The 25553-nt window shown below is 57.0% G+C and overlaps 1 protein-coding gene across 1 annotated transcript; it reads right to left on the bottom strand.

Annotated features, from left to right (window-relative positions):
- Window positions 1-62: 62 nt before the first annotated feature.
- Window positions 63-21241, bottom strand: CDH15 (cadherin 15). Its single transcript, XM_019742687.2, has 14 exons — window positions 20948-21241; window positions 13224-13382; window positions 12892-13047; window positions 12164-12308; window positions 7022-7182; window positions 5915-6043; window positions 5314-5499; window positions 4100-4353; window positions 3302-3444; window positions 2900-3136; window positions 2382-2621; window positions 2132-2268; window positions 1753-1920; window positions 63-750 (listed from the first exon to the last, which is right to left on the bottom strand). The coding sequence occupies exons 1-14, from the start codon at window positions 20987-20989 to the stop codon at window positions 550-552; spliced, it is 2358 nt and encodes a 785-aa protein (XP_019598246.2). The 5' UTR covers window positions 20990-21241; the 3' UTR covers window positions 63-549.
- Between the last annotated feature and the right edge of the window lie 4312 nt (window positions 21242-25553).

Genomic DNA, 25553 nt, shown 5'->3' on the forward strand with positions numbered 1-25553 from the left:
GCTAGCCCCCTGCTATAGCCATGGTGGGATGGGGGTAGAGTGAGACCCTGCACACCCCACACTGGAGAGACAGCATATTTTTAATTCACATTTGTTGGAGAGTTGCTTCCGTTCATACAAACATGAGATCTGCATGGGGGAGGCAGAACTGGGAATGGGGGTGGCTGAACCTCTCGCAGGCAACTCAGAGCAGGGCTGTTGGACCCTCAGGGTGGGAGAAGCGCCTCCTTCCTGCAGCACCACTGCAGGCTCTGGGCTCTGCCCCCTGGACTCCATCCTCTCCTGGGAGAAACAGGCTGCCCAAGGCCCCTAGGTGTGGGGCCAGGTGCCCTGTGGCCACCTCCACACAGGTCAGCTAGTCCTTCTAGCCGCATGGCCGGATTTTGGTATATCTAGTCGGTTCCCTGTGGTCAGGCCGTGCATCCTGGGAAGGATGTTTGCCCTCGGTGTCCAGGTGGTTGTGCCCTCAATAAGGTGGGTGCAGGTCCCCATCAGAAAGCTCCTTTCCCTGTCCTGAGCTGCCATGGTATCCCGTCCTCACTTCAGTCCTCAGTGAGGGCCATACAAGTCGGCCAGCCGGGCGAAGCGGGGGCCCCAATCCTGGAGGCAGCTGTAGTCTTGGTCCTCGTCACCCAGGCTGGACAGGATGGAGCTCAGTGTCCCTGCCACAGACCCATCTCCTTCGTAGTCATAGATGAGAGCCGTGTCATAGGGTGGGACGCTGAGGTCACTGTCCGCAGCCTCCAAGCCCTACAGAGAGGCCCCGGGAGCTGAAGACCCACGCACACACAGCCTAGCTGCAGCACAGGGTGAGGTCAACCTGAGGTGGGAGGTCTGGGGGGTGATTGGGGATTCTTGGAGCAGCCCTGAGTGCGTGAGGGAGGGGGCACCATGGGGAGCTCCCACCCCAGGATGTAGATTTGAAAAGAGAAGCTTCCCTCTAGATGGCTGTCTTTCCTCGGGGCCAGAACCGTCCCCAGCCCACCCCAAGGGCTGTGTCCTGCCTTAGGCTTCCTGACACCCCATCCTAGAGACCAGCTGGTTCTGCCTCTTAAAAGTTTGGCAAATGGTCCACCTCTGCCCGTCACCTTGTCGGTGAATGCATTGGCTCCTGAGGGTGGGACCCCCTCCTAACCAGGACCTGCCCCTGGGCCTGCCCCTTACTGGGCATCTGTCGGCGGTGTTCTCTGAGCCAGGGCACTAAGTATGCAGGCAGATGTGGAACCTGGCCTGCTACTGAGAAGCACCTGTGTGCCTCCCCTCTCCTCCCCACCCCCGCCACTGCCCACTTAATTGGATTTCCCATGTTCTGGGCATCTCCTGTGTTGCCCTCAGGAAGTCACTGAGGCTGTATCCAGAGGAGCTGTGGGGGTGCCCAAGTTCAGCTGACAGCTGCACTTCACTCACAGGGGCATTAAGTTCCTCTGCTAATGCTTGGTGGACAGCGCTGCTGGGCAGGCTCCAACCAACCCTGCTCAACCACGCCCACTGCTATCTGGGCCAGGGGGTCACCACCCGCCTCGTCCCATGGGACTTTCGTGCCTGTGGCCTCTTGTTCCCCCCGCTTCACTCAGCTCTCAGGTCTTCAGGAGCTTCCCAGAAGCTTGACCAGGGTCCCCAGCAGTGAGTCCACTCCCCCCGACAGCACATGTACAGGGGTACATGGAGGCATGGGTGTGTGGTGTGCGTGTTATGGGTGTGTATGTACACGTGTGTGCCCCCGCCCTCTCTGCCCACCCCTGGGGGACGTACGCCGTTGATGAAGTCTACGATGTCAGCAGCGCTGGTGGGCAGTGCACGGGGTGGTGGGGGGCGCGCCCGGCCGAACGGGGCGTCACGGCGCAGCGGTGGCCGACCCAGAGGGGCGCTCAAGGCTGCCAGGTGGGTCGGGTGGCGCAGCTGACTCATGTCGTAGGCATCCTGCAGATGAAGTACATGGAATTGAGCCTGGATCAATGACAGTGGAGTTTCCATCCCAAGACAGGTCCTATGGATTTGAGGGTGGGGGGGAGAGGATCTGGGGAGGCCCTTCCCCTTGGAGCCTGGATGCTGGCCCCTTGCCTGGGCTCCCCAGGACCCTTCCCACAGCTCAGAATTCTGAGCTGCTATGCAGCCCCACCCCTCCCCTCACCTGGTCCTCCTCGCCGCCCCCCTGCTCATCGTAGTTGAGGATGTTGTCCCTGAGATCGTCCTGCAGCCCCTGTAGAAGCCCCTTGTCCCACGACTGCTGCCGGAACCGCGTGAGGACGACCACGGGCAGGCTGAGCACTAGGTGGCAGACAGGGCTCGGTTAGTGCTGACAAGACCGTGTGGGGGGGAGAGGGGGTGGTGTCCAAGGGTGCCAGGGTCTGAAGGCAAGGGTCTCAGGGCACAGCACTCACAGAGCAGCAGGGTGACGCTGGCCAGCACGATAACCAGGGCGCCCAGGCTGATGCCCGCGGCCCCAACCCTCAGCGCAGAGGCCCCCGGCAGGCAGGCTCCATCGTGGCCGCAGCGGCACACGGTCACGTTCAGGAGCTGTTCCCGCTGCTGGGGCGGCTGCCCTGAGTCTCGGAGCAGCAGGCTGAGGTGGTGCAGCCCCTCCTGGACCTGGTGCCGCAGCCGCAGGCGTGTGTGGCTCACTGTGGAGGGTGCCTGAGGTCAGCAGGGTCCCCTTGGGCTGGCCATGCCCCTTTGTGCCCTGGGCTGGCCATGCCCCTTTGTGCCCTGGGCTGGCCATGCCCCCTTTGTGCCCCGTGGGGATCATGAAATGCTGGGCCTGTTTCCCCATCTGCCCACTGGGTATAACTAACCCCTGCCCCACCTGAGGGTGTGCTGAGGTGGGAACCAGCGGGACCATGTGTTGAGTGCCCCTCAGGTCCCAGGTCTGGAACCCCAGGGTTGGGGGGTTGGAGCTCACTGTTAATCTGGTTGAGGCTCCAGTTCCGGGCCAGCTCTGGAACCCTAGGGCTCAGCTGGAAGTGGAAGGGGGCCCCGTGGGGTGGCAGGTCCTCATCCACGGCACCCAGGAGAAGGCCAGAGCCTTGATCTGGCTCGCTGCACAGGCTTCCAGATGGTGGGGATAGCTCAGGGGCATGGTCGTTGACCTCTAGGATCTCAATGGACAGGGTCCCGGTGGCTGTGCAGGGCGGGGAGGCTGCAGACAGGAGAAGCCTGGTGGGCTCCTTGCCTCTGCCAGAGCCCACTGCCCACCCCACAAGTCTGCTCCGTGGAAGGCCCAGTGCTCAGCCCTTGCACAGTGGCAGGGACACCCCATCTGGGTTAGGGACCCCTGGGGTCCAGGTGTGGGTTTGGCGCTCACCATTGTCGTGGACCAGGATGATGGCCCGATACCAGCCATCCTTGAGGAAGGGAGATGCCGGGCTGAGCACACGCTGGGTCTGGACCTGGCCTGTGGCTCCATCCACTTGCAGCCAGTCCTCGGGGTCATAATCCTTGAAGTAACTGTTGGCCACGGAGGGAACAGGGTGACCCTGAGCCTACGCAGGACCCCCCTGCCCCAGAAGAAGTGTGGTCACACATAGACACACACATACATACATCCCCATACGCACACTCACTATGTGCATATACACATTAGCCTTTGAGGCCCTAAGCTGGTGTTTTCTATGCCAATCCACAGATGAGGAACCTGAGGCTTGGAGAGGCAGGTGAGCTGCCCAGGGTCCCATGGGGACTGAATGACACAGCATCATGTCCATAGAATTCAACCCATGAGCACCACAGAGACAGCAATAACACAGGGCCGGGGCTGGGGGTGAAATCCAAGATAGTAAGGGCCAGTCCCATGGGAACAACAATTGCCAGAACGGACAGGGCTGCACACTCAGAGGCTAGCCGGAATAGACTGTGGTCGTGTCAGTGTGTGCCCACTGGAGCCCAGTCCTGCCCTCTGGAACAAAGTCATACCAATATGCACTCGCATGGGACTTAAGACCCTCTGGACCATCAGGGACACACACAGATTGATGAGGCCTCCACCCTCTGACCAGGGGTCTGACGGGAACCCTCAGGGCACAGAGGCTGATGTACCCTCAGCTGTGCTCCTGGCCCTGGCAGGGAAATGGAGGAATGGGGCCATTAGCTCCCTCTGCCACACCTGAGCCTCTGCAGTTGTTGTGTGTCAGGGTCTCGGGCAGAAAAGGTGGCCACGGGGGTCCTGGGGGCCGCCCCCTCAGCCAGGCTGGTCCGCAGGGGGTTCTCCTGGAACACAGGCGCCTCGTTCACATCCTGCACCTGCACGCTGACCCTGGCCTGGCCCCGCTCGGCTCTGGGGGCGGCCGCATGCAGGGGGGCCTCGTTCTGCACCGCCACTTTGAGGTCGTACTGGTCACAACTCTCATAGTCCAGGGGCTGTGGGGAGGAAGCATAGCTGGTGACCTGCTCAAAACTCTGGGCCCCCCTCACATGTGGGCACCCGGGGGTAGGTACAGGGCCTAGGAGGCTGAGAGTGGCCTCCATGGTGGTGCTGCTGCCCCCCCAGGTCTTTCCTCCGAGCCCCCTTCGTTCTTTCTTTTCCTTTTCGGCCTTGGAAAACGTAAAAGTTATGCAGGACAGAAAAGGCACAAGGAATAAGGTAAAAATGATCAAATAAACACTCATCACTCAAAACGAATTGGTTGGGTGTTGTGTGGTCAGTTTTAAGTATCACTTCCCCAGTGACCCAAGTATTCATCTGGGTGTTGCGAAGAAGGTATTTGGTAGATGTGGTTAAATTAACTTCTACAATCAATTGGCTTTAAAGAAAGAAGATTGTCCTGGACACCTGGGTGGGCGTCCCCATACGTGGGCCTCTTTAAGAGCAAAACTGAGATCTTTGAGGAAGAAGGAACCCTGCCTCAAGATTGCAGCACCAGTTCCTGAGTTGCCAGCCCACCCTACAGATCTCACACTTGCCCAGCCAGCCCCCACAGTGGGATGAGCCAGTTTCCTGCAACAAATCTCTTCCTATATCCATATCTAAATAGATCTATATCTCTACGTGTGTATATACACACATGTGTGTATACATGTCTCTCCTACTGGTTCTCTGGGTTCATATCTGGCTGATGCAGTTGCAGTCTGTATTCATATAGGCTGATTACAAACATAAAGCAGCAGTGCACTGTAAGTAACGCACAGGCTGGTGGGAGGTGGCCCCGTTGCCCTGTGGTCAGTGTGAGTCTGCAGTCCTAGCATTTCCCATCCTCTTGGCTCTATCCCTGTCCTCTGCTCTCTCCGGAAGACGCACAGAACGTCCAAATGGGGTCCCAGGGTGTGAACAGCTCTGCCCACAGCAAGACCCCAGCTGGGGGAGCAGTGCGCCCCGCTCACCTTCACCACAGACAGCACGCCCTCGTTGGTCTTAGGGTCTGTGCGGATAGTGAAATGCCCATCGGGATCTCCCTCCAGGATGGTGAACTTGGCCGCCCAGTTAGGGGAGCCTGGCAGGTCCCTGTCCTCCACCTCGAGCCGTCCCACGTCGACTCCGCTGACAGCCTCTGAAGTCTCCAGGAAGAACTGTGGGAGCCCACCTTGGTTACCTGCCAGGGCTCTTGGGAGTAGGGATGCCCTCCCTCACTCCCTCCCTGCTCTCTGCTGCCCACCCACTGGGAATCCTCCCGGGGTTTGTCCTCTCAGGAATCACTGTCCCCCAGGGGCCCTGGGAGCCCCTCTCTGTAGGCTCAGCTGCACACGGGCTTGGGAGAGACACAGAGGGGTGTCTGGGCTGCTTCTCCCAGGGACTCTCTCCTGGCTCCTTCTGACTGTTTACCACTCGCAAGCACTGCTTCTGTTGACCCCCAATTCAGGTCTCTGTGCTACCTGTGCAGGCAAGACTCCTCCAAAGCACCCAGCCTCCCCCCCTCCCCGCGGGGCCTGAGGAGGGAAGGGCAGCCCCAGCAGAGTTTGGTGGGGGTGTGGACAGTGGCGGCACCTCATCCCTGGTGAACTCAGGGGCATTGTCATTGACGTCCTCAAGAGTGATGATGGCCGAGGCAGTGGCAGTCAGGCCATCTCCAGACATGTCTGCCACCTGCAGGCTCAGATTGTACACGGCGACCACCTGGAGGGATGGCAACATGGGCTCAGGAGACTGGGTGGGCATAGGGCCAGGGCTGGCCAGCCACTGTAGGGGCCTGGGGGGCAGGGCAAGGAGCAGGCCACCTTCTGTGGGCTTAGCCCGCACAGAAGAGCACTGTGGGCAGCAGAGGCCCCAAGTGGTTCCAAGCACCCTGCCTGCTCCCAATCTCTGGGACAAAAAGTGCTGCTTGGCCTCTTGGGGGTCTGATGGCACCACTGCCAGCCCCAGATTCTGCCCCAGTCCAGGAGTGGGCAAGAGGTCAGTTACCAAGTCGGATAAGCATTTACAGAACACCTACTGCATGCTGGATGCTGAGTGGCCCCAACAAGCTGGGTCTCTGCCCTGGGACATAGCAGAGAGAAAGAGAGGGATGAAGACCACCTAACACAGCGGGTGACCAGACAGAGCCACACAGGTGGCTGTGGAGAAACCAAGGAGGGCTTCCTGGAGGTGCCAACGCCACACAGACGCCCAGCAGTGAGAGGCAGCAGTGGTCCTAACAGAGGGCAGCCGTCACTCCAGAGCATGAGTGGTTGCTGTGGGGCCCATCAAGTGAGGGGATGGTCCTACTCCAGGTGATGAGCCTGACTGCTTAGTAGGTACCCGGGCAGGGAGGTTTTCGGCAGGAAAGATGCTGAGGACGTGTCAGGGCCAGGCGCTGCACTGAGGGCCTTCCACACCCTCTCTTGAGCTAACTCCACAACCATCCAGGAGGCAAATGCTTCCCATCTGAGTCTGTGCCCAGAGCCCGGAGCCACCATGAGTGTTTGCAGCAACTGGGGCCCTCCTTTCACTGTAGGGGAAGGAGAGTCCGTGTGGGCAACGCTGAGGCAAAGGGTCCAAGTAGAAAGGAACTGCCCTTGACCAGCCGACCATGCCAATAAGGTGGGCAAAAATGGGCCAAATGTGACAACGGCTCCCTCATCCCCAGCTTTTAAAGTGGAGCAATGGCGGCCTCACCTCTCGGTCCAAGCCCACTTGCACTGTGCGGATCTCCCCCGTGTGCTCATCGATGCTGAACAGCTGGGGGCTGCCCTGCTCCAGGATGGAGTACCGCAGGGCTGCGTTGTCGGTTTCTGGGTCATCAGCATCCGTGGCCTCAGCCCTGGTCACATAGGTGCCTGGAAAGGACAAGAACATGTGGGTGCAACGCCCATGGGTGCCAACCCCTAACTGCTGCTCCCCTGCAGCCCACCATGCCAGGGTCAGGCCCCCTGTTTGGCCTGTGCAAACTTGAATGTCCAAGCCTTTTGCCTTATGTTGTTTGGGGGGAGGAAGCAGGAGTATCTGATACGTGTTCAATCAAGAGCTGACACCTGTGTCTCCCACAAACACTGAGACAGCCCAGCAGGGGCTGAGAGCACTGGGTCAGACCAGGCGAGCCAGCAGGAGAACCTGGGGCTGGCCCTGAACCCCAGCTCCCTGGGAGACAGAGCATGTGCCGCTACACTAAGCAGGCTCTGTCCTCAGCCCGAGAAGCAGCAGCCAGGGCTGGACCTGTGCTTTGAAGGAAACGAGCCACCGAATCTCAGGATAGAGGCGCCTATGCAGGGGCCAGGAGGGTCCTCAGCATCTGTCCCCACACCCCTTTTTCCCTCTGGTGAGATTTAGGCCTGACCTCCCCCTCCCCGCTCAGGTGTACTTCACAGTCCAGACTAGTATACAGGAACGTATGTACGTACATACATAGGGGAGAAGTAAAAGTTCTGCCACAGAATAGAAAGCCAGCTGATAAATGGAGAAAGAATGATGGAATTAGAAAACCACCATTTCACAGCCATCAGAATAATAACTGATTCAGGTGACAGCCTTCAGTGGACGCTAAATTTGGTGGGTGGAAATTTGAGGAGCAATAGGATATTCGTCTCAAAGTATCTTCCACAAGACACCTACCAATCACAACGGGAAAACAGGAAAATCACAGTGGAGAAGGCGAGCAGACACCCCCTTCACTAGGTGGATCAAAGTCAGCATATCCGGGAACAGGACACATGTGCCCCCTGATAGGATACACTGAGGACACTGCATCACTTCTGTGAAATTCCAACCAAAAATGCAAAGCCCGAATCCAACCACACAGCGTTACATGCAGAGACAATCTTCAAAACAATTGTTCGGATGCTTCAGAATGCCAGCATCAGGATTAAGGAGGTGAAAGACTTATACAATGAAAACTACGAACCGTTGCCCAAAGAAAGTAAAGAAGACAAGTAAATGGAAACACATCCCACGTTCACGGATTGGAAGACAGTATTCTTAAAATGTCAGTACTACCCAAAGTGAATTACAGATTGAATGCAATCCCAAGGACTTTTTTTTTTTCAGAAATAGAAAAATGATTCTAAAATAGACGTGGAATCTCGAGGAAGCACAAACAGCCAGAACAATCTTGGAAAAAAAGAACAAAACTGGAGGGCTCCTGCTTACTGATTTTAAAACTTACTACAAAGGTATAGTGATCAAAACAGTGTGGTCGTAAAGACAGACATATAGACCAATAGAATAGACTAGAGAGCCCAGAAATAAACCCTCTTATATATGGCAAGTGATTTTTGACAAGGGGGCCAAGACCTTTCAATGGAGAAATAACCGTCTTTTCAACAAAGAAACTGGAGATCCACACACAAAAGAATGACATCAGACCCATAATTATCTAACACTGTATATAAAAATTAACTCAAAATAGATCAAAGACCTAAATGTAAGACCTAAAACCATAAAACTCTGAGAAGAAAATATAGGGCAAAAGCTTCATGATACTGCATTTGGCAATAATTTCTTGGCTATGCCACCAAAGGCACAGGCCATAAAAGGAAAAAGAAACAAATTGGACGTTGTGAAAATTAAAAAGTGTTGTTCATCAAAAGACAACATCAAACGAAAAGCCAACCAAAGAATGGGAGAAAATATTTGTAATCATATATCCGATAAGGGATTAATATCCAGAAGATATAGAGAACTCCTAAAAACTCAACAATGAATAATAACCGGACTCAAAAATGAGCAAAGAACTTGAGTAGGCATTTCTCCAAAGAAGATGTACAAATGATCAATATCACTAATCATTAGAGAAATGCAAATAAAAATTATCATGAGATACCACCTCACACCTATTAGGATGGCTACTACCCAAAAAGTAGAAAACAAGTGTTGGCAAGGATGTGGAGAAATTGGACCCCTTGTGCACTGTTGGTGGGAATATAAAATGCTGTAGCCGCTGTAGAGAACAGTATAGCAGTTACTCCAAAAATTAAAAATAGAATTACCTTATGACCCAGCAATTCCACTTCTGGGGATATGCCCAAAGAACTGAAAGGAGGGTCTCAAAAACATATTTGTACACCCATGTTCACTGCAGCACTATTCACAACAGCTAAGACATGGAAGCAACCCAAGTGTCCATAGACAGATGAATGGAGAAGCAAAATGTGTTCTCTACATACAAGGGATATTATTCAGCCTGAAAAAGGAAAGAAATTCTGACAAATGCTACAACATGGATGAACAGTATACTAAGCGAAATAAGCGAGTCACAAAAGACAAATACTGTATGATTCCACTCTTACAAAGTCCCTTGAGGAGTGAAATTCACAGAGACAGAATGTAGGGTGGTGGTCAGCAGGGGCTGGGGGGTGGGGGGATGGGGAATTAGTGTGTATTGGGGACAGAGTTTCAGTTTGGGAAGATGGAAAGAGCAATGGGTGTGGATGATGGTGAGGGCTGCACATTATGAATGTGTTTAATACTGCTGAATGGTATGCTTAAAAACGGTCAGGATGGTAAATTTTATGTTATATTTTACCACCATAAAAAGCTGAAAAAAAAAAGTGTCATGAAAACCTAATGGCTAAAGGAACTAACTGCCAGACAGGGAGAATGAAGAGGTCCTGGTGCTTGGAGGTGGAAAGAGAACGTCAGTCCTACCCTCACGATGAGAACAAGTGGGTAATCCACAAAGTAGTACTTATTTTGAGTTTGTCAGATTGGTGAGGGCACAAGGCAACCTGCTAAACTGGGATCCAGGATGTGGCCAGCCTCCCTGAGGAAGGGTGGGACGCGTAGAGGCTTTCACCTTCGGTGGAGCGAGGCAGGAGAACGCAGCCACCGCAGAAGCAGGCAGGAAGAGAAGAGGGGACATTTGAGCAAAGTCTCAAAGGCTGAGCGTGGGCTAGCATGACAGCTCACAGTCCTGGGAGTGCCCACACAAGGAGATCTGTGCCCTTTCGTCAGTCCATTTCCATAGGCCCCCACTGAGTGCTCACGGGAAGGACTGGGACAGGAGGAGGCCAGGGAGGGCATCTAGGCCAGGCCTACAGGGTCTCCCTAGGTTGGGGGGAGCGGGAGAACTGGAGAAGACCAGGGGTGCTCTGGACCGTTCACAACTACAGGGTGATGATGGGGTGTCTGGGGAAGGAAAGCACCCTGCCCTAAGCAGGAGAAGAGGTGGTTTGTCTTGAAGGAGGGGCAGGAACCCTGAAAAAGTCCCAACCCAGAGGCTCATGTCCACAGGGACCACGTATAATTGAGACCCCCATCCCCTCCAGGAGCCTTGCTGGGTACCATGAAACAGCAGTCACCCCGGGAGGGGCCAGGGGTGTGGAGAGACCCCTCTGTGCAAGGGGGTACAGTGCCTACTGAAGCAGAAGTGCAGCAGGAATACCAAGGAAAGCCCCAGGAAGCTGAACTGAAGCAGCAACAGAGTCCAAGGCTGGCCCAGCGACAGATGAAACCTGCCCACTGCCTGCGTCCCCAAAGTGGGGCCACCCCCCCATTCCCAGGCATTCACTATTTACCTCCATCTCTGCTGTTCTTTTACACACAGTAGAGCAAGAGGGAAAAAACTCCATCTTCAATGATCAATCAGCCAACAGAACCAGACCTATAGCTGACTGGACACTGAGGCTTTTATTCAACAGAACTCTAAAAGGACTATGGTCAGTGTGCAAAAGGCTCTAATGGAAAAGGTAGGCAACATGCATGAACAGATGGGGAATTCAGAGGAGAGATGGGAACTATAAGAACAGGCAGGGTTTTCTTTTGCTGTAAAAGGCATTATTTGGCTAACTGAAACGGAATGAGGTCTGTAGATCAGATATTAGTGAGTGTCAATATTAACGTCCTGGTTTTGATCATTATACTGTAGCTAAGTAATTGGTGTATATACTGAAGGCATCAAGTCTGCAACCAGCAGTGAAGGCAAGAAGGGAGGGAGGGAGGGGAAGGAAAAGGTTAAAGCAAACATGATAAACGTCACATCTCTGTGAAGGGTGTATAGGAATTCTTTGCAACTTTTCTGTAAGTCTGAAATTATGTCAAAATAAAAAGTTAATAGTAAAAGCATTGTCATTTTAAGTCATGAAAAACAAAAAAATGGGATGAAATAAAATAAACATGAGTGACAAAAGAGGACACACCCCTGCCATGAATCAGTGCTCTCACCTCTGAAGCACATGACTTGTCTGGAATTTGACAAAAACCCTGGGAGCAGGGTGGGGAAGAAGAAGGGGATTACTGTCTGCAATGAAATTTGTCTGTCCTGGAACAGACTCAGACAAGTGAGTGCGTTCTGTAAAGACTCATAAAGGGCTGAAGGCTGTCGACTCAGGTGTGTTTTGTTTGCGATCGAAATGTAGAATTAAGAAGCAACGAGAGGGAGTGACTGCTGAATGGGCACAGGGTTTCCTTTTGGGGTGACGAAAACGTTCTGGGACTAGATAAAGTGGTGGTTGCCTAACATTGTGAATGTACTAAATGCCACTGAAATGTTCCTTTAAAACGGTTAATTTTGTTATGTGCATTTCACTCCAATTTAAAAGCAGCAGGAACAGCAGCCAGAGCTTTGCCATCCACAAATCCTCTCATTGCATTTTGGAAGCTGTGAGGGTTTGAAATATGTATTGAAATGGGAAGTGACTTGAGTTGACTTGTGCAAATTTCCTCAGTTCTGGAAACTCTGTTTACTTATTTTTAGACTCTTTGAAGGACCTCAAACTTCTTGCTAAAGGGAAATCCTGAACTTCCGACCTACCCAGAACCCTTCTGCAGAAGTTTTCCTCCCCTGTGGGAACCAGTGGGCACAGGGTGGCTGGGCTCCCGCCTCACCTGGGATGGCGCCCTCCAGCACTTGGCCAGTGAACACCTCCTGCCGGAAGACAGGCCGGTTGTCGTTCTGATCCACAACTACGATCTCCAGGTCCGTGGGCTCCTCCAGAGTAGATCCTCCCAGGTCCAGGGCAAAGGCCCTTAGCTGGTCAAGCAGAGAGCAATGACTGAAATTGTGATCCCACATTTCTGTGGCTCCCACAAGAGCCATGAGAAAGGGACAGCAAGCGCAGACTTTGTGTTTCCTGATCTCCCTCCCCACTGCCCTTTCTCTCAGACCTCATAGTCCCAAACCCTCTGAGGGGTGGGTCGTGCGGTGCCCTGCCCAGGGTCTCACCCCTACAAATCAGGGGGCAGCTGCCACTGAGATTTGCCAATACTGTGGGATTCTTCTGACACCCTGTCCCCAACAAACATAGCCAGATGGGGGGAGAATTGGCTGTGGGTGAAGAGGGCGACACCAGGATGAGGTAGTGCTTTCCTGAGGAGGCAGCGCCAGCCCTTGCTGCCCAATCTTCCTGTTGGAACCAAGCTGCTCCTCCATGAAGCCTCACTTTGCTCCTTTGTTAAACAGGGATATAATCCTGAACACCTGCTTCCTTGGGCTGCAGGCCCTAGTCCCAAATCCCCCCCTCACCCCCCTCCCCCCATTAAGGACACAGCTCTTGCTGGAGGAGTGGTCTTAGCCAGACATGGGAACAGGAGCCTGGCTGGGGGAGGAACCCCACCCGGAAGCGGTCTGTCTTCTCCCGGTCCAGCATATCATTCAGGAACACCTTCCCTGTGAACTTGTCGATGGAGAACATGCCCCGGGGCTCCTCGTCCACACCGGGCCCCTGGATGCTGTAGATGACGCTGCCCAGCTCCTGCTTGTCCGACTTGATCTGCCAGGGCAGGAAATGGACTGAGGCAGGTGCCCCCAGGGAAGGGTCCCTCCCTCTCTGACGCCTCAGTCCCACCCCCAGCTGGCAGGTCAGCTCAGCCTGTGGCTCCAAGGACCTTCGGGGACCCACAGGGAAAACCAGCCTCTGCTATGCCCACTTTAGACCCTCCCACTCACCTGCACCAGTAGGTAGGGGAGGCGCTTCTGGTTCTCGGACACACTGATCGGGGGAATGACCCAGGCTCTCCGCACACGGCCCAGCGTGGGCACCCGGCGCCAAGGGAACAGGGTGCTGGGCCTTCTCAGCCCAGGGACCCCCAATGACAGGCCCAGGCTCTGCAATAAAGACACAACCAAGTGAGCCCAGGGAGCAGGCAGCACTGAGAGCTCCCCTCCCCCAAGGGCCGAGGGTGAGTGAATTGTCCCCCGCCTGGAGGGCCAGGGGCACCTTGACCCCCATCAGAGCCCCGAGCTCACTCCTGGGAGGCCCTAGCAGCCACACCCCCACTCCTGGAGCCCCTAAATCTCAGCGTTTGTCTCTTGCCCTAGTCTGGGAACCCCTGAGCCCAGGAACAGGACTTGTCACAGGCTCTGGATGACTGGGGGGAACTGACCATGCTGTACCCCGTCTCATCCGAGTGCCAGGCACTCTCCCCACTCCCCATGTGGCCCAGGGGAGGCTCAGGCTCCAGGGCCTGGAAGGCATGATGTTCTGGGGGGAAGCTGCAGAGAACCTGGTGCTGGGAGAGAGAGGACGCCTGGGAGGGAGGAGAATGATGAGTAATGGGAACAACAGCTGGCCCAGCAGGGGCCCCTCTCCAGTGACCCCTGTGGGTAAAGAGTGTGGATAACAGGGCTGGCCCAGGGGCCCAGGTAGTTGGAGCGCCATGATCCTAATGCCAAGGTCGCTGGTTCGATTCCCACGTGGGCCAGTGAGCTGTGTCCTCTGCAGCTAAGACTGGAGCTGGGCTGCCGTGAGCTGCCGGTGACCAGCATGAGTGGCCAGCAGCCGGCGAGAGCTGCTGTGACTGGTGACCGGCAACTGACTACCAGCATGGGCCAGGGAGCTGTGTCCTACAAAACCAGACTGAGAAACAACGGCTTCAATCGGAGTGGGGGGAGGCAGAAAGAAGGGGGGGGGAAGGAGTGTGGCTAATGGTGTTGGGGGCCAAGAAAGCCGGGTGCCCCGGGAGCACTCCTGCCCTCTCCATACGGCTGGATCTGTCCGAGGTGGGGTCTGTCCGAGGTGGGGGTGTGGGGGCTCCTGCCTGGTGGGCTGGGGCAGTGGGGGGGGGGGTGACATGTCCCCATCCCAGGCTCCTCACTGCTGGAATTCTTGAGGGTTGGTGGAGGGTGTCCAGACCAATGCTTTTGTCAGAAAAGAACTAAGAAGGGAAGGGGCCACCTGACGTACCCAAGTGCCCCAACACCCTGCACCTTCCTCGCCCCACTCCCACCAGCCTGTGCTGTTTTTCTCCCAGAACTGTGGAACCAAGTGTCATTTTCACACAAATACTTTAGTTCCTGAGACTTGGGGGCCCTCTGGCATGCTCCACCCTCAATTCACATGGGGGCCCTGTGTGCGATGCCCCCATCCCCAAGTTGCAGTGCCCAGCCTATGGGGCTGCCGAGGGAGGACGAGACTGTGGTAGCCATGCTTCCCCCGACTCTACTCCAGGGGTAGGCGGCATGCAGACACAACCCCAGGTCCTGCCCCATGACCAGGCTGTCACCACCCACTGAGCTCTGGGATCAGAAGGACAGGGTTGTACAGGAAGGAGCACAGAGAAGGGCCAAAACTCTCCAGACCCACTGCCAGCTCCCTGTCACTACAGACAGTCCCACCCCACCACTCAGATGGGGACACTGAGGCCAGAGAAAGGGCCCAGCCCCTGAGTCAAGGGTAGCTGGCAGCAGCCCCACATCCCATCAGGGCAGCCCTGCTTTAAATATGTTGTCTTTGCACAGACTCGGTGCTGGCTGGCTCAAGTGTGGGCCTAAGCACGGAGATATTAAGGTCCCCTCATGCTCCCCAAACCACAAGGGAGGCCGATGCTACTGCAGCTCTTTGGGGCCACAGAGTCTGGCTGCACCTGGATAAAGAGAAAGGGAAGAGGGCTCAGTCACTTGCTGGGGCCCAGCTAGGTTTGGCTGCAGGAGAATGTGAGAAATGCACCCCCTGCCCTGGCCTGTCAACCCCCGCCCCCGGTTTGCAGCTGCTCCGTACCCTGCCCTCCCCCAGGCCTAAGGCAGGACTAGCCAGCTTGTGTGTGCAGAGGGGACACCCCATCCCAGTCCCTTTCCTAGCCACCAGCCCTCTGTGTCCCTGGGGATGGCCCTGGGAGCTGTCTACTCCCACCCAGGCTCTCCAGGCTCCTGGGCCCTTCTGAAGGGGGCTCCCTTCTAGCCAAGGCGGACAGGGTGACTTCCAGGGCCCTTCCAAGTGGGGCACAGGCTCCCTGGCTGCCCTTCTCCTCCTGAGCCCCTCAAGACCCACGCCCAGCCACCTGGTCCTTCTGACCCCGCTTTCTCTCCCTTCCAGTCTGTGGAGGGGCAGCATGGGACGCGAGCGCTGGTGGCCTCAGAGGAGGAAGGCGTAGCGACTGGTGAGTGGGGGGTGCTTAGGGGCGGGGCAGGGGCAGCAGGCTGCTGTTCTGTGTAATCCGCTTGTCTTTTCTCTCCTTCGTAACCTCCCCTGCTGCCTAGGACCAGGCACAGTCAGTTCGCAGACACTTTATTGGCAGAATAGCAATAACATTCAAACTACAGCTGACCCGTCTGATGGCCCTAGGCCACCTCCCCAGTTCTGGAATACTCCTCCCACCACCTCACTTGAAATGCCAGGGGCATGTCACCTGCAGGGCCTGGAGTCCAGGTAGCAGAAACCCTGTTTATAAAAAGGACCAGGTGGCTGGCCAGGCCCCCTGAGCTCCCTGCAGCCGGACAGATGGCAGTGCTGGCCTCTGAGCTTGCCTGGGGCTTCTTGCCAAAACCACCCAAGCACAAGCCACTTCCAGGTCAGCATGGTATTCCCACCAAGTGGAGACCTGCCTGCCTTTGTCACTGTGCCAGTGGGGCAGTATCTGTTTCCTGGTTATTTGGGGGCAGCGCCGAGTGCACATTCTCCCTGTGCCCTTGCCCCCCTTCTTTCCCTCCCCCTAAACCCTCTCTCAGCTTTCACAGCCCTTAGGAAAGGTGGTGATCACCTTATTTCATAGCTCTCCAGAGCGAGGGTCATAGAGACTCAGCCATTTGTTCAAGGCCACAGGGCCAGAGCTCAGCAGCGCTGGGAGCCCATCACTCAGAGGAGCAGGCCCTGAAAGCAGCCAGTGGTACAGCAATGCCCACCCTGCCCTGACTTCCGCATTGGGGGAGGGGGCTGGGCACAGTCCACGGGTATCCCTTGATCTCAGGCTCTTGGAGGCATCCTGGAGAGCACGCCCTGCCCTGTCCAGCTGCTGCCACTCCTGGACTGGCCCCTATGCCCCTCACCCACCACAGAGCCTCTGGCTGCCCCTCCCTGCCAGGGGCCTCAGCTGACACTTCAGGATGCCCACCAGCTTGGCGTGGGGCCAGTATAGTAGAGGCAGAGTCTGGGAGTCTGGGTCCCAGTCTGTCCACAGCCCAAGTTCGTGAGGTCAGCGGAAGCCACAGAGCCTTGGCAGGGGCCCCTCGCCCAGATCACAGGCTGTGGTGGGTGGGGTGGCTGGGCTGCGCTGCAGCAATTTCCGGAGTTTGGGAGTACTTCTCTGTTTGTCCTTTGTCCTCTCATCACCTTCTTCCCAGAAGACGTGGCTGGCTGGGGGAAGGAGCTGCCTGGGGATCTCGGGAGAAAGCCCCAGGGACAAAGCCAGCTCACACAGACCCTCAGCACGCTGGCAACGCCCTTGAGTGACATGTACTCACATACGTTGCCCACCTCGCTGTCCCTGACGCCAAGCCAGAACCAGCGGGTGTCATGGACCCACTGCCCCCAAGTGGGTGCCCAACAACACCCCACACTCAGCCTTGACCTGCCCTTAACCAAGAACCTGAGAGAATATTCTGGAAGCCTTAGAGATGCCAGGGCCCTGCTCCTCACTGAGGTCCACCCCAGCCCTGGCACCCAACCCAAGGGCTGCCAGGAATGATGCTCCCATCACTTATGGAGCACTTGCTACGGCCAAGCTGAGTGGCGAGTGCCTTACAGACATTCCTGCAGAAGCAGGAATGGTGTTGACCGACCCAGACATGGGCAAGGGCCCTGGGCCTGTGAGCAGCCGGCCACTTCCTGACGAGACGCTTCTCTGGCCTCAGAGAAGTTCCCATTGCGTAGGATTGGTGATCATGCCTCCTCCCTGGTCAGACCAACCAGGCAATGCATTGGGGCTGAGGCATTTAGCACAGGCCAGGATTCTAGAACCTGAGTGATGAAAGAATCACCGGGGCGGGAGGAGTGTTGTTAAAATAGGGGTCCCACGAGTTCACCCCAGGCATACTGAGTTAGGGAACCCCGGTGGTCCCAGAGCCCGCGGGATTCTTGGAAGCTTTGGGGAAACTGGGCAGCACCGGGCTAGAAGGTGGGACTTCAGGGTCAAACAGTCCTGACGTCCCATCCCCCAGGCAGGTCCCTCCACATCCTGGGGGCTCTGCGTGTGGGGGCCACAGTGTGGGCCAGACAGACAGAGCCGGGGCGAGTGCTGGATGATGCATTTCCACCAACACCATTGCTGTTCAGAAGCAATGGAGAGAAAGTAGCCAACGCCTGGAGGGGGACTGCTAGCTGCCCCCTACCCTCTGCAGGCATCCATCCCGCCTGCAGGCCTGGGGCAGCCCACAGGGCTCTCTGCTTCTCTTCACCAGCCCAGGTGGGTTCAGAACAAAGAATTATAAGGCACAGCCCATCTCCCAGGAGCCTCGAAAGAAAGCTGGGCATGTGGCTGGCTGGGCGCTCGCCGCTTTGGGAAGAAATGCTGGTGACTAGGGAAGCAGGGTGCAAAGTAAGGAGACCACAGCTCCTCTCTTGGCACTGCAGCCTGTAGTGGCAGGCAGGGGACTGGGGCTTGAGCAGGATGTTTGCTGACTGGGACCTAGCTCCCTGGAGCTGGTCCACAGCAGTATGGCTTGATTGGATAAAGGGCATTTTCTATTCCACCCCCTCCCAATGTAGTCGGGAAAACCTGATGAAAAGTGGATGCAGCAGCAGCTCAGGGAAGGGGTCCTGGGTGTAGGGACACCCCTCCCATACTGCGTAGGCCCTGGGTTTCTCAGATTCTAAGAATCAGCAGAGGCCTGTAGCCTGGTGGAGCCTGGGCTGGGGGGAGAGACCAGGTGTCTTTGAGGTCTAGAAGCCCGGGTCTGGATGCTCCACAAGCTTCCCGGGCATGAGCCCCTTCCCCCCAGGCTGGAATCCACGCCACACCATTCCTGGACGGCCTGGCAGGCATCAGACATGCCAGGAATGGACCCAGCTGTCGACCTGGCCCAGAAAGGCATCCCCCCACCCTCACCCGTGCTCCCCTCCAGCTGCTGCAGGCTTCAGAGAAGGAATGAGGATGGCCACAAAAACGGGGCGTAGGGAGGGGAGCTGTTTCCTCTGCCTGTCCCCCTCTGCTGGGACAAACACCACAACATAACTGCCACCAGGGTCCTATTCTCCTTGGAGAGGACAGTGGTCCGGGAGCCCGCTTCCGCCTCTGCTTCGGTTACTATCACCCTAATGAGGGGCTGACAGCCCCGCCCTGTACTGGAGGAGATGGGTGAATCCGCTGTGGGTTCCATCCTGTTCCAGGCACTTTTCCACATTGCCTGGGGTTCTCCACACTTTGCAAAGCTCCCAGGAGTGCCGCTGAGGCCCCATCTTTCTTCCAGAGACCCTGTGGCTCACTGGCTAGACACAGGCTTGGGGCTCCTCCCAGCAGGGTGTGGGTCTGCCCTGAATCATCCATGGTACCCCAATCCAATCTGTCTGCCACCCCCAGATGGGGGGGTCCCCGAGTAAGCCCAGCTACTGGACATGTTATGGGTTGAGGTGGGGGAGACAAAGGTCAGTTCTCACCCAGCCCCCTGGATGAGATTTTAGGGGACACAGGCAGGGGAGGGGCACGCCTCATCCAAGGCAATGGATCTGTGTAGTCTGGTCTCCAACAACCCCCCCCAGTACCCTCCCCCCACCAGCCCATGCTGGGCCTGGGGCCAGCCTGCCTTGGGGGCTCCTGGAGGTGGAGGAAGGAGTATCCAGGGGTCGCCACAGGACCCATGTGGCTGGACAGGAGAGAACAAAAGTCTGAAAGCTGAGCTGGGTGGGGGAGGGGTGGGCAGGGTCCTGACAGACAGATTTAGGCAGGTCCAGCAGCCACTCCCCAGTTCCCCTCGCTCCCCTCGCTCCCCTCACACCGGAGCTAATTTGAGCACTGGATGCAGGAACTTGAGCAGCCTGGAGGCCCCCACTGGCTGGTCCCCCACCAGCACCCGATCCTGAAGGCTCCAGTTGTCTGGAGGAGGAGGCATTCTTCAGTAGCCCTGGGGGAGGGGAGAGGAATCTGAGAGGGACTGACTCCCCTTCCCTTCAGCAGAGTAAAAGGTGGACACCCCTAGACCCAGAGAAAGGGGTCTGCAGGAATATACCTGTGAAGGTGCTGGGGCAGAAATGCTGTTCCTAGGCCAAGTGGGGAGAGAGCACGGGAGGCGTGGAGCCTTCTGCAGTGGATCCCAGTGTGTGGCGGCACCCAGGGGCATGGTCTCCCAGCAGCGGGCTGGAGGGGCCAGGCCATGCTGGGCCAAGGGTGACTGAGGCTGTGCTGAGCCGGCTGCACAGCACAGGACTAGGCGGCAGGGACACTGTCTCCAATGGGGGACAGTGGGAAGGCCCAAGGGCAAGGGAGGAGGTGGAAGGAGCCATGGGGCTAGGTGCCCAGAGGGGCCAGCTGCTGGAGGGTCTGGCTGGCGGGCATCTGGTCAGCTGCCAGGGCTGAAACCTGAGCTGGCCAGCTGGAGCTCGGAGGTCTATGAGAATGAGGGGGACTCAGGAAGCCACTATGGTGGGTGCTAGGAAGCCTGACTTTCCTCACCAGCATCCAGCGCTGCCTGATGGGCCTGGAACTGTAATAGCAACTGATGATTCTACGTGACCTCTGCCTGGCCCTGGCCCTGGCCCCTGGCCTCTGACCTGTGACCTTGGCTCAGCCCAGTCCCCTGAAGGCAGGAGGCCATTGAGGCCACATGCTCCATTCCCGGGCACAGCCTAGGCATTGAGGAGATCCAGGGGGTCCCCATTGTGGGAAGGAGGGGGTGGCCTGTGCTTCCTTCTACCCTTCCTATTCCCTCATTGGGGAGGCTGGGGGACCAGCAAGGAGTGTGCAGGGTGGTCGGCTGTGTGCTGGGACCTGGTTCCCCTGGGCACAGGGCCCTCCCAAGGAAAAGTGCGTTCCTGGAAGGTAGAGCCTGCAGCTGCCAACGCTGGCAGGGCACACGGATGGGGGCTTGGACTCCCCCCAAGACTAAATGTCATCAGCCAACTTGGCCTGGGGTTCCTACAGAGATCTAGCCTGCCAGCTCCTCCAGCTGGGCGTGCTCGGCGGTTCCCCACTCTCCCTGCCCCCCACCACAAGACTGACTACTCCAGTTCCCAGTAGGGCTGAGCGGCACACCTCAGAGGGAGGGGCTGGCCTGTTTGTTAGGCGGTCTCCTGGCCAGCTTGGCTCCCTGTCCAGTCCAGGGGGAGGCCGTTCCACTCGACTTTGGACCCTCCTACCCCAGGGACCCAGAGCGCCCTGGGCAGCACTGCCCCACCGAGGACCATCAGCTCAGGGGCCCCTAACGGCAATCAGGGCCAGTAGTACCGGGGACGACGGGGCGACGCACTCTAAGACACCGTTGGGCAGTGTAGGGGGGCAGGGACCCCGCAGGTGCCCATGCCTTACCTGGGCCAGCAGCCCGAGGGCGAGAAGGAGCACGGTTTCCATGGACCGGCGGCGGGGCGACTGGCCGAGTGTTCGGCCGGCCGGGCCCGAGCTGTACCTCCTGCTCCGACAGAACCCGGCTGAGTGACAGCACAAGTGCGCGGGCGGTGGGCAGAGTGAGTGACTACACGTGGCCGGGGCGGGGCCTGGTGCTGAATGACAGCACAAGTGCGAGGGCTGGGGGGCCGCATGTGTGCGTGGAGGGAAACGGGGGCTGGAGGGCGGGAGGTGGAGCCGGCGGACTGAGTGAATGACAGTACGAGTGTGGCGGCGGGTCTGGGGCTGAGTGACTGCACAAGTGCGCGGGCGGGGCCGGGGCGGAGCCGAATGAGTGACAAAATGAGTACTGGGCGGGGTGGGGTGGGGGGCTGGTCCAGGACTGAGTGACAACACAAGTGCAGGGGGCGGGGGTGAGGGGACGGGGAACTGGGCTGAGTGACAGCACGCGTGTGGGGGCGGGGACTGGGCTGAGGAACAGCACATGTGTGGGCTGGGCTGGGCGATGAGTGACAGCACAAGTGTTAAGAGGGCGGGTCAAGGGCTGAGTGACAGCACGTGAAGCCTCTCGCGAGGCTGAGGGCGGGCCCAAGGGCAGGCCCCGGCAGGCCGGGGAGTCAGGCAGCTGTCCTGGGATGCACAGCTTGCAGGGTCAGGCCATGGAACCAGGCCTGTCAGAAAAGGCAGCATTCTGTGGGGGTTGGGCTTTCTCTCTCTCTCTCTCTCTGTCTCTCTCTCTGTCTCTCTCTCTCTCTCCTTCTCTCTCTCTGTCTCTCTCTCCTCTCTCTGTCTCTGTCTCTGTCTCTGTCTCTGTCTCTCTCTCTCTCTCTCCCTCTTTCTTTCTTGGTCCCCAAACTCACCAGGCACACTCCTGCCTCAAGGCGTTTGCAATGGCTGTTCCCCCTGCCTGGAACGCTCTTCTCTTTCCCAGGCTTGCTGCTCGCTGCCTTGAGGGCTTTGTCTAATGGCATCTCTCCACCATCCTATTAGACATTATTACTACCCAGCATAGTTATCTCACATCTCCAATCCCTCTTGCTGAATTTGTTCCCTGCTTGGGGTGGAGCGTCCCTGGGGTGGGGCTGTTCCCTTTGGACTCCCAGGCCTTGCACAGAGGAAGGCCAGGCACAGACCCAGCCTCCCCCACTCCAGTCAGAAGCCTTTTCTTCTTCCTCTGGTCTCTGGTCTCCTTGGTTGGCAGGTATTTGGTTAGGATCTTACTGCTCTCCTCAAGACCCTGCATGCCTGGTGTGCATATGCGCGTGTCTCTCACAGGTCCAGCAGAGGTAAGGGAGTAGGGAGAGGGCAGAAGGGGAGGAAGAACCTGTGGACCAGCGTGCTTTCTTCTGAGCAGGAGCAGTGGGGAGTGGAGCTGCTGACCAGCCCCCGCCTTAGTGCGGGAGCCTGGGTGTGGGTCTTCTCTGTCACAGGAGCAGGATGGGGCCTCTCCTCTCCTCTCCAGATTGCTAGGCTGCGGAGCAGGTGCAGCACCATCTGTGCCCTTGGCCTGCTTGGAAGGAGGCCAGGCTGCCTGGGGAAGGCTCTGGCAGTGACTGTGTCTCTGGCACTCACTGCTCCAAGGTGGGGGGCAGGGAGCCCCTTCCATCTCCAGGCTCTGAAGCCCTGGGGCTGGGGACCAGCCCCTGGGGGCCACCGTGCTGCCTCTAAGGTTAGGGACCCCAAACAAATAGCCAGTTTACTTTCCTTTGTAACGAGGGACCAGCCCCTCAATTTTCCGGGGGACTTGGGACACCCGACCCTCTGGGCTCGCCTTCTCCCATACCCCAAGGCTGCAGCTCGGACCCCCAGTCTGGGCTGCCCTCTCCTTTCCCAACTCTGCAGCCTCCCTCAGAAGCTCCAGACTTAAACCCTCCCTACCCCTGCCTACCTTCCCTCTGGCCCCCTCAAGGGGCTTATGCCTAAGAGGGAGGGACACCCTTGAGCATTGAGCCAGAGGGCTTGGTGAGGAGGGGCTGGCCGGTGGGCAGGCGCATGAGTGGGCAGGGCCTGAGGCTTCGGGTTGCACCTCACCAGGTTGCTGAGGAGCCGTATTGCCTCCTCAATCTGCTACACACGATCCGCTCTGTGATGTCTGAGCCTTGAAAGTGTTGGTGGTTCAGTGAAGCCCTTGTGTCCACCAGAACACTGATGACTGTCTGGGCTGTTCCCATTCCCGCTCCCCTTCCCGCTCCCCTGGATGACTCCTCTTGGGAAGTGCCTGCTTGGTCTCCGGCACAGGGACACTGTTGGGTGGGTTTGAACCCATCAATCCACTAGGGCCTGAGTCTGGTCAAGGTCCACACACAGTGGGTGCCTGCCCACTCGCCTAAGTGGGTGAGCTTGTGAACCTGGAGGAGGCCCAGGAGGCAGCAGCTATTCACTGGCAAAAGGCCAGGGGCCAGGGACCAACCCTGAGGGTTCATCCTGTTTAGGGATTTTCAACTTTCTTATGATAAAAGGGGCAGTACTGACAGCCTTCAGCACAGAGGTGAAACTATTATAACTTTAGAATAATCATGTAATTATTTACATTAGAATAATACTGTAATTATACAGTGAAACAAGAATTATTACATATAAAAATATGTAGGTTTATATAAAATTGAACACAAATATAAGACACACACACAGAGTTCTATGAAGCAGAGATTTTTTTCTTAGTGCAGGTAAGGAGACAGCTTAGCAGATGCTGGACAGATGGTCAAAAATGCATGTCCTGAGGCCAGAACCTGTGAAAATGTCACCTTCCATGGGAAAGGGACCTTGAGGTAGGAAATTATCCTGGATTGTCTAAGCAGGTCTAATCCGTTCACAGGAGTCCTTAAAAGCAGGGAACGATCGGCTGGCAGCAAAGAAATTTGGCAAGAGGGAGAAATCAGAGATCAAAGGTGCACGAGGGACCAACACCACATGTGGGTGTTTGTTCTGAGGTTCAGGGGCCATGGGCAGACCTCTGGAAGCTAAGGACAGGCTCTGGCTGACAGCCAATGGAAACGGCACCTTAGTCCTACAACCACAAGGAACTGGATTCTGCCAAGGACCTGAATGAGTTTGAAGCAGATTTCACCATGAGATCTGGGTAAGCGCTCACCCAGCTGACACTGTCTTTCGCCTCTTTGACCAGGAACCGATGACTTGGTCCAGCCATCTTAGATGCCCATCAGACCTAAAGAAACAGTGAGATGATAAATCCATGTTGTTTCAGCCACTAAGTGCGTAGTAACTTGTTCTGGTGGCCAGAGACCAAGAACACTCAGGCTGAGTAATGGCAGAACCAGCTGGTATTCACTGAGTGTCTGCTTGGCTCCCAGCAGGGGGATAATTACATGTTCACACTGCCGCAGCCCCCTTTGTGAGTGAGGGTCAGTTAGGGGCTTGTGGCAAGGGGACAGAGAGGTGTACACGCAGCTCCTCCGGCTGCATTCAGGGGCATCCACCCACTTAGCGTTTACGTTGCTGTGTGGGGGGTGGGGGCCTGGACAGAAGGTGGACACAGTGGGGAGGGGGAAGAATGCTGAGTGTTCAGGAGGTGCTGGACGAGGACGTGATCCTGACACCAGGCCCAGAACTGGGCAGTGGACAGGCTCCTTGTGGACATGACCTGGGGTCCCCGTGGTCATCCAGGCGGACGTGTCTAGTGGGCAGCTGCACATAACCACAGTAAAGGTGAAAGGGGGCTCTTGGAGGCCCAGGCACTGTTCTCACCCCACACGTGGCTGGTTCCGCTGGGGCCCCCATTTTACCGGGAAGGACCCGGAAGCTTAAGAGGCCAGTACAAGTAGGACCTGGCCAGGAGCCCCGGCTCACCAGCTACAGGGCCCATGCCCTTTCCATATTCAAGCCTGGTCTGGAGGTTGGAAGAGAGGCTGGGTGGAGGCAAACACTCCCTCCTTCCCTCTCTTTTTCCTTCCTTCCTTCCTTCCTTCCTTCCTTCCTTCCTTCCTTCCTTCCTTCCTTCCCTGTTCCTCCCTCCCGCCCTTCCTCCCACAATTCACCTGTGCCAGGCCTCTTCCAGGCTCTGGGGCTTCAGAGCTGAGGAAAGTCCTTATGGGGCCTCCCTCCCAGGGCAGTCAAAGCATCAGCAAACCCTAATGTGGTGAAGCAGTGTACATGTGTCCTCGGTGGAGCTGCGTAAACATGCGGGTAGATGGCTGTGGAGTGTGTGTGTGTGGGTGAAAGGGTGGAGCAGATCTGGAAGGTCCCAAACACCTGCCTGACCCTCCTGGCCTGGTCAGGGCAGTGAGGTCCTACAGAGAGCTTCCTGTCCGTTAAATTCATGCCAGGGTCAGAGGATAGTGGGGGTGGGCTGGGTTGTGGGACATCAAGGAGATGCAAGGGTCGGGAGGAGGCCAGGCTGGTGGTCCTTTTACCCAGCACCTCTCCTGGGAAGAGCAGGGGGGTCACTGCCCCGGGTCCAGGCCTTGCACGCCCTCTGGCGGCCACAGGGCGCAGTGCAGGCAGAGGCCTCCCTGGATGGAAGAAGTCCAGGCGGCACCCATCAGGTTGGGAGGGGATCTTGGTTTTGTCAAAAACCCAATGACACCTCCCAAACAAACGTACAACAGTCATT

The sequence above is a fragment of the Rhinolophus sinicus genome, linkage group LG11, assembly GCF_036562045.2.
Source record: "Rhinolophus sinicus isolate RSC01 linkage group LG11, ASM3656204v1, whole genome shotgun sequence".
NCBI classification, from domain to species: domain Eukaryota; kingdom Metazoa; phylum Chordata; class Mammalia; order Chiroptera; family Rhinolophidae; genus Rhinolophus; species Rhinolophus sinicus.

What these genes read in the sequence shown, in the direction of transcription:
- CDH15 (XM_019742687.2), bottom strand. Translation starts at nt 20,989, where the DNA reads ATGGAAACCGTGCTCCTTCTCGCCCTCGGGCTGCTGGCCCAG. An exon ending in AAGTGGGCTTGGACCGAGAG is followed by an intron (nt 6,044 to 7,021) that starts GTGAGGCCGCCA and finishes CCATCCCTCCAG; the next exon opens with GTGGTCGCCGTGTACAATCT. An exon ending in CAACAACTGCAGAGGCTCAG is followed by an intron (nt 3,445 to 4,099) that starts GTGTGGCAGAGG and finishes CGTGGCCAACAG; the next exon opens with TTACTTCAAGGATTATGACC.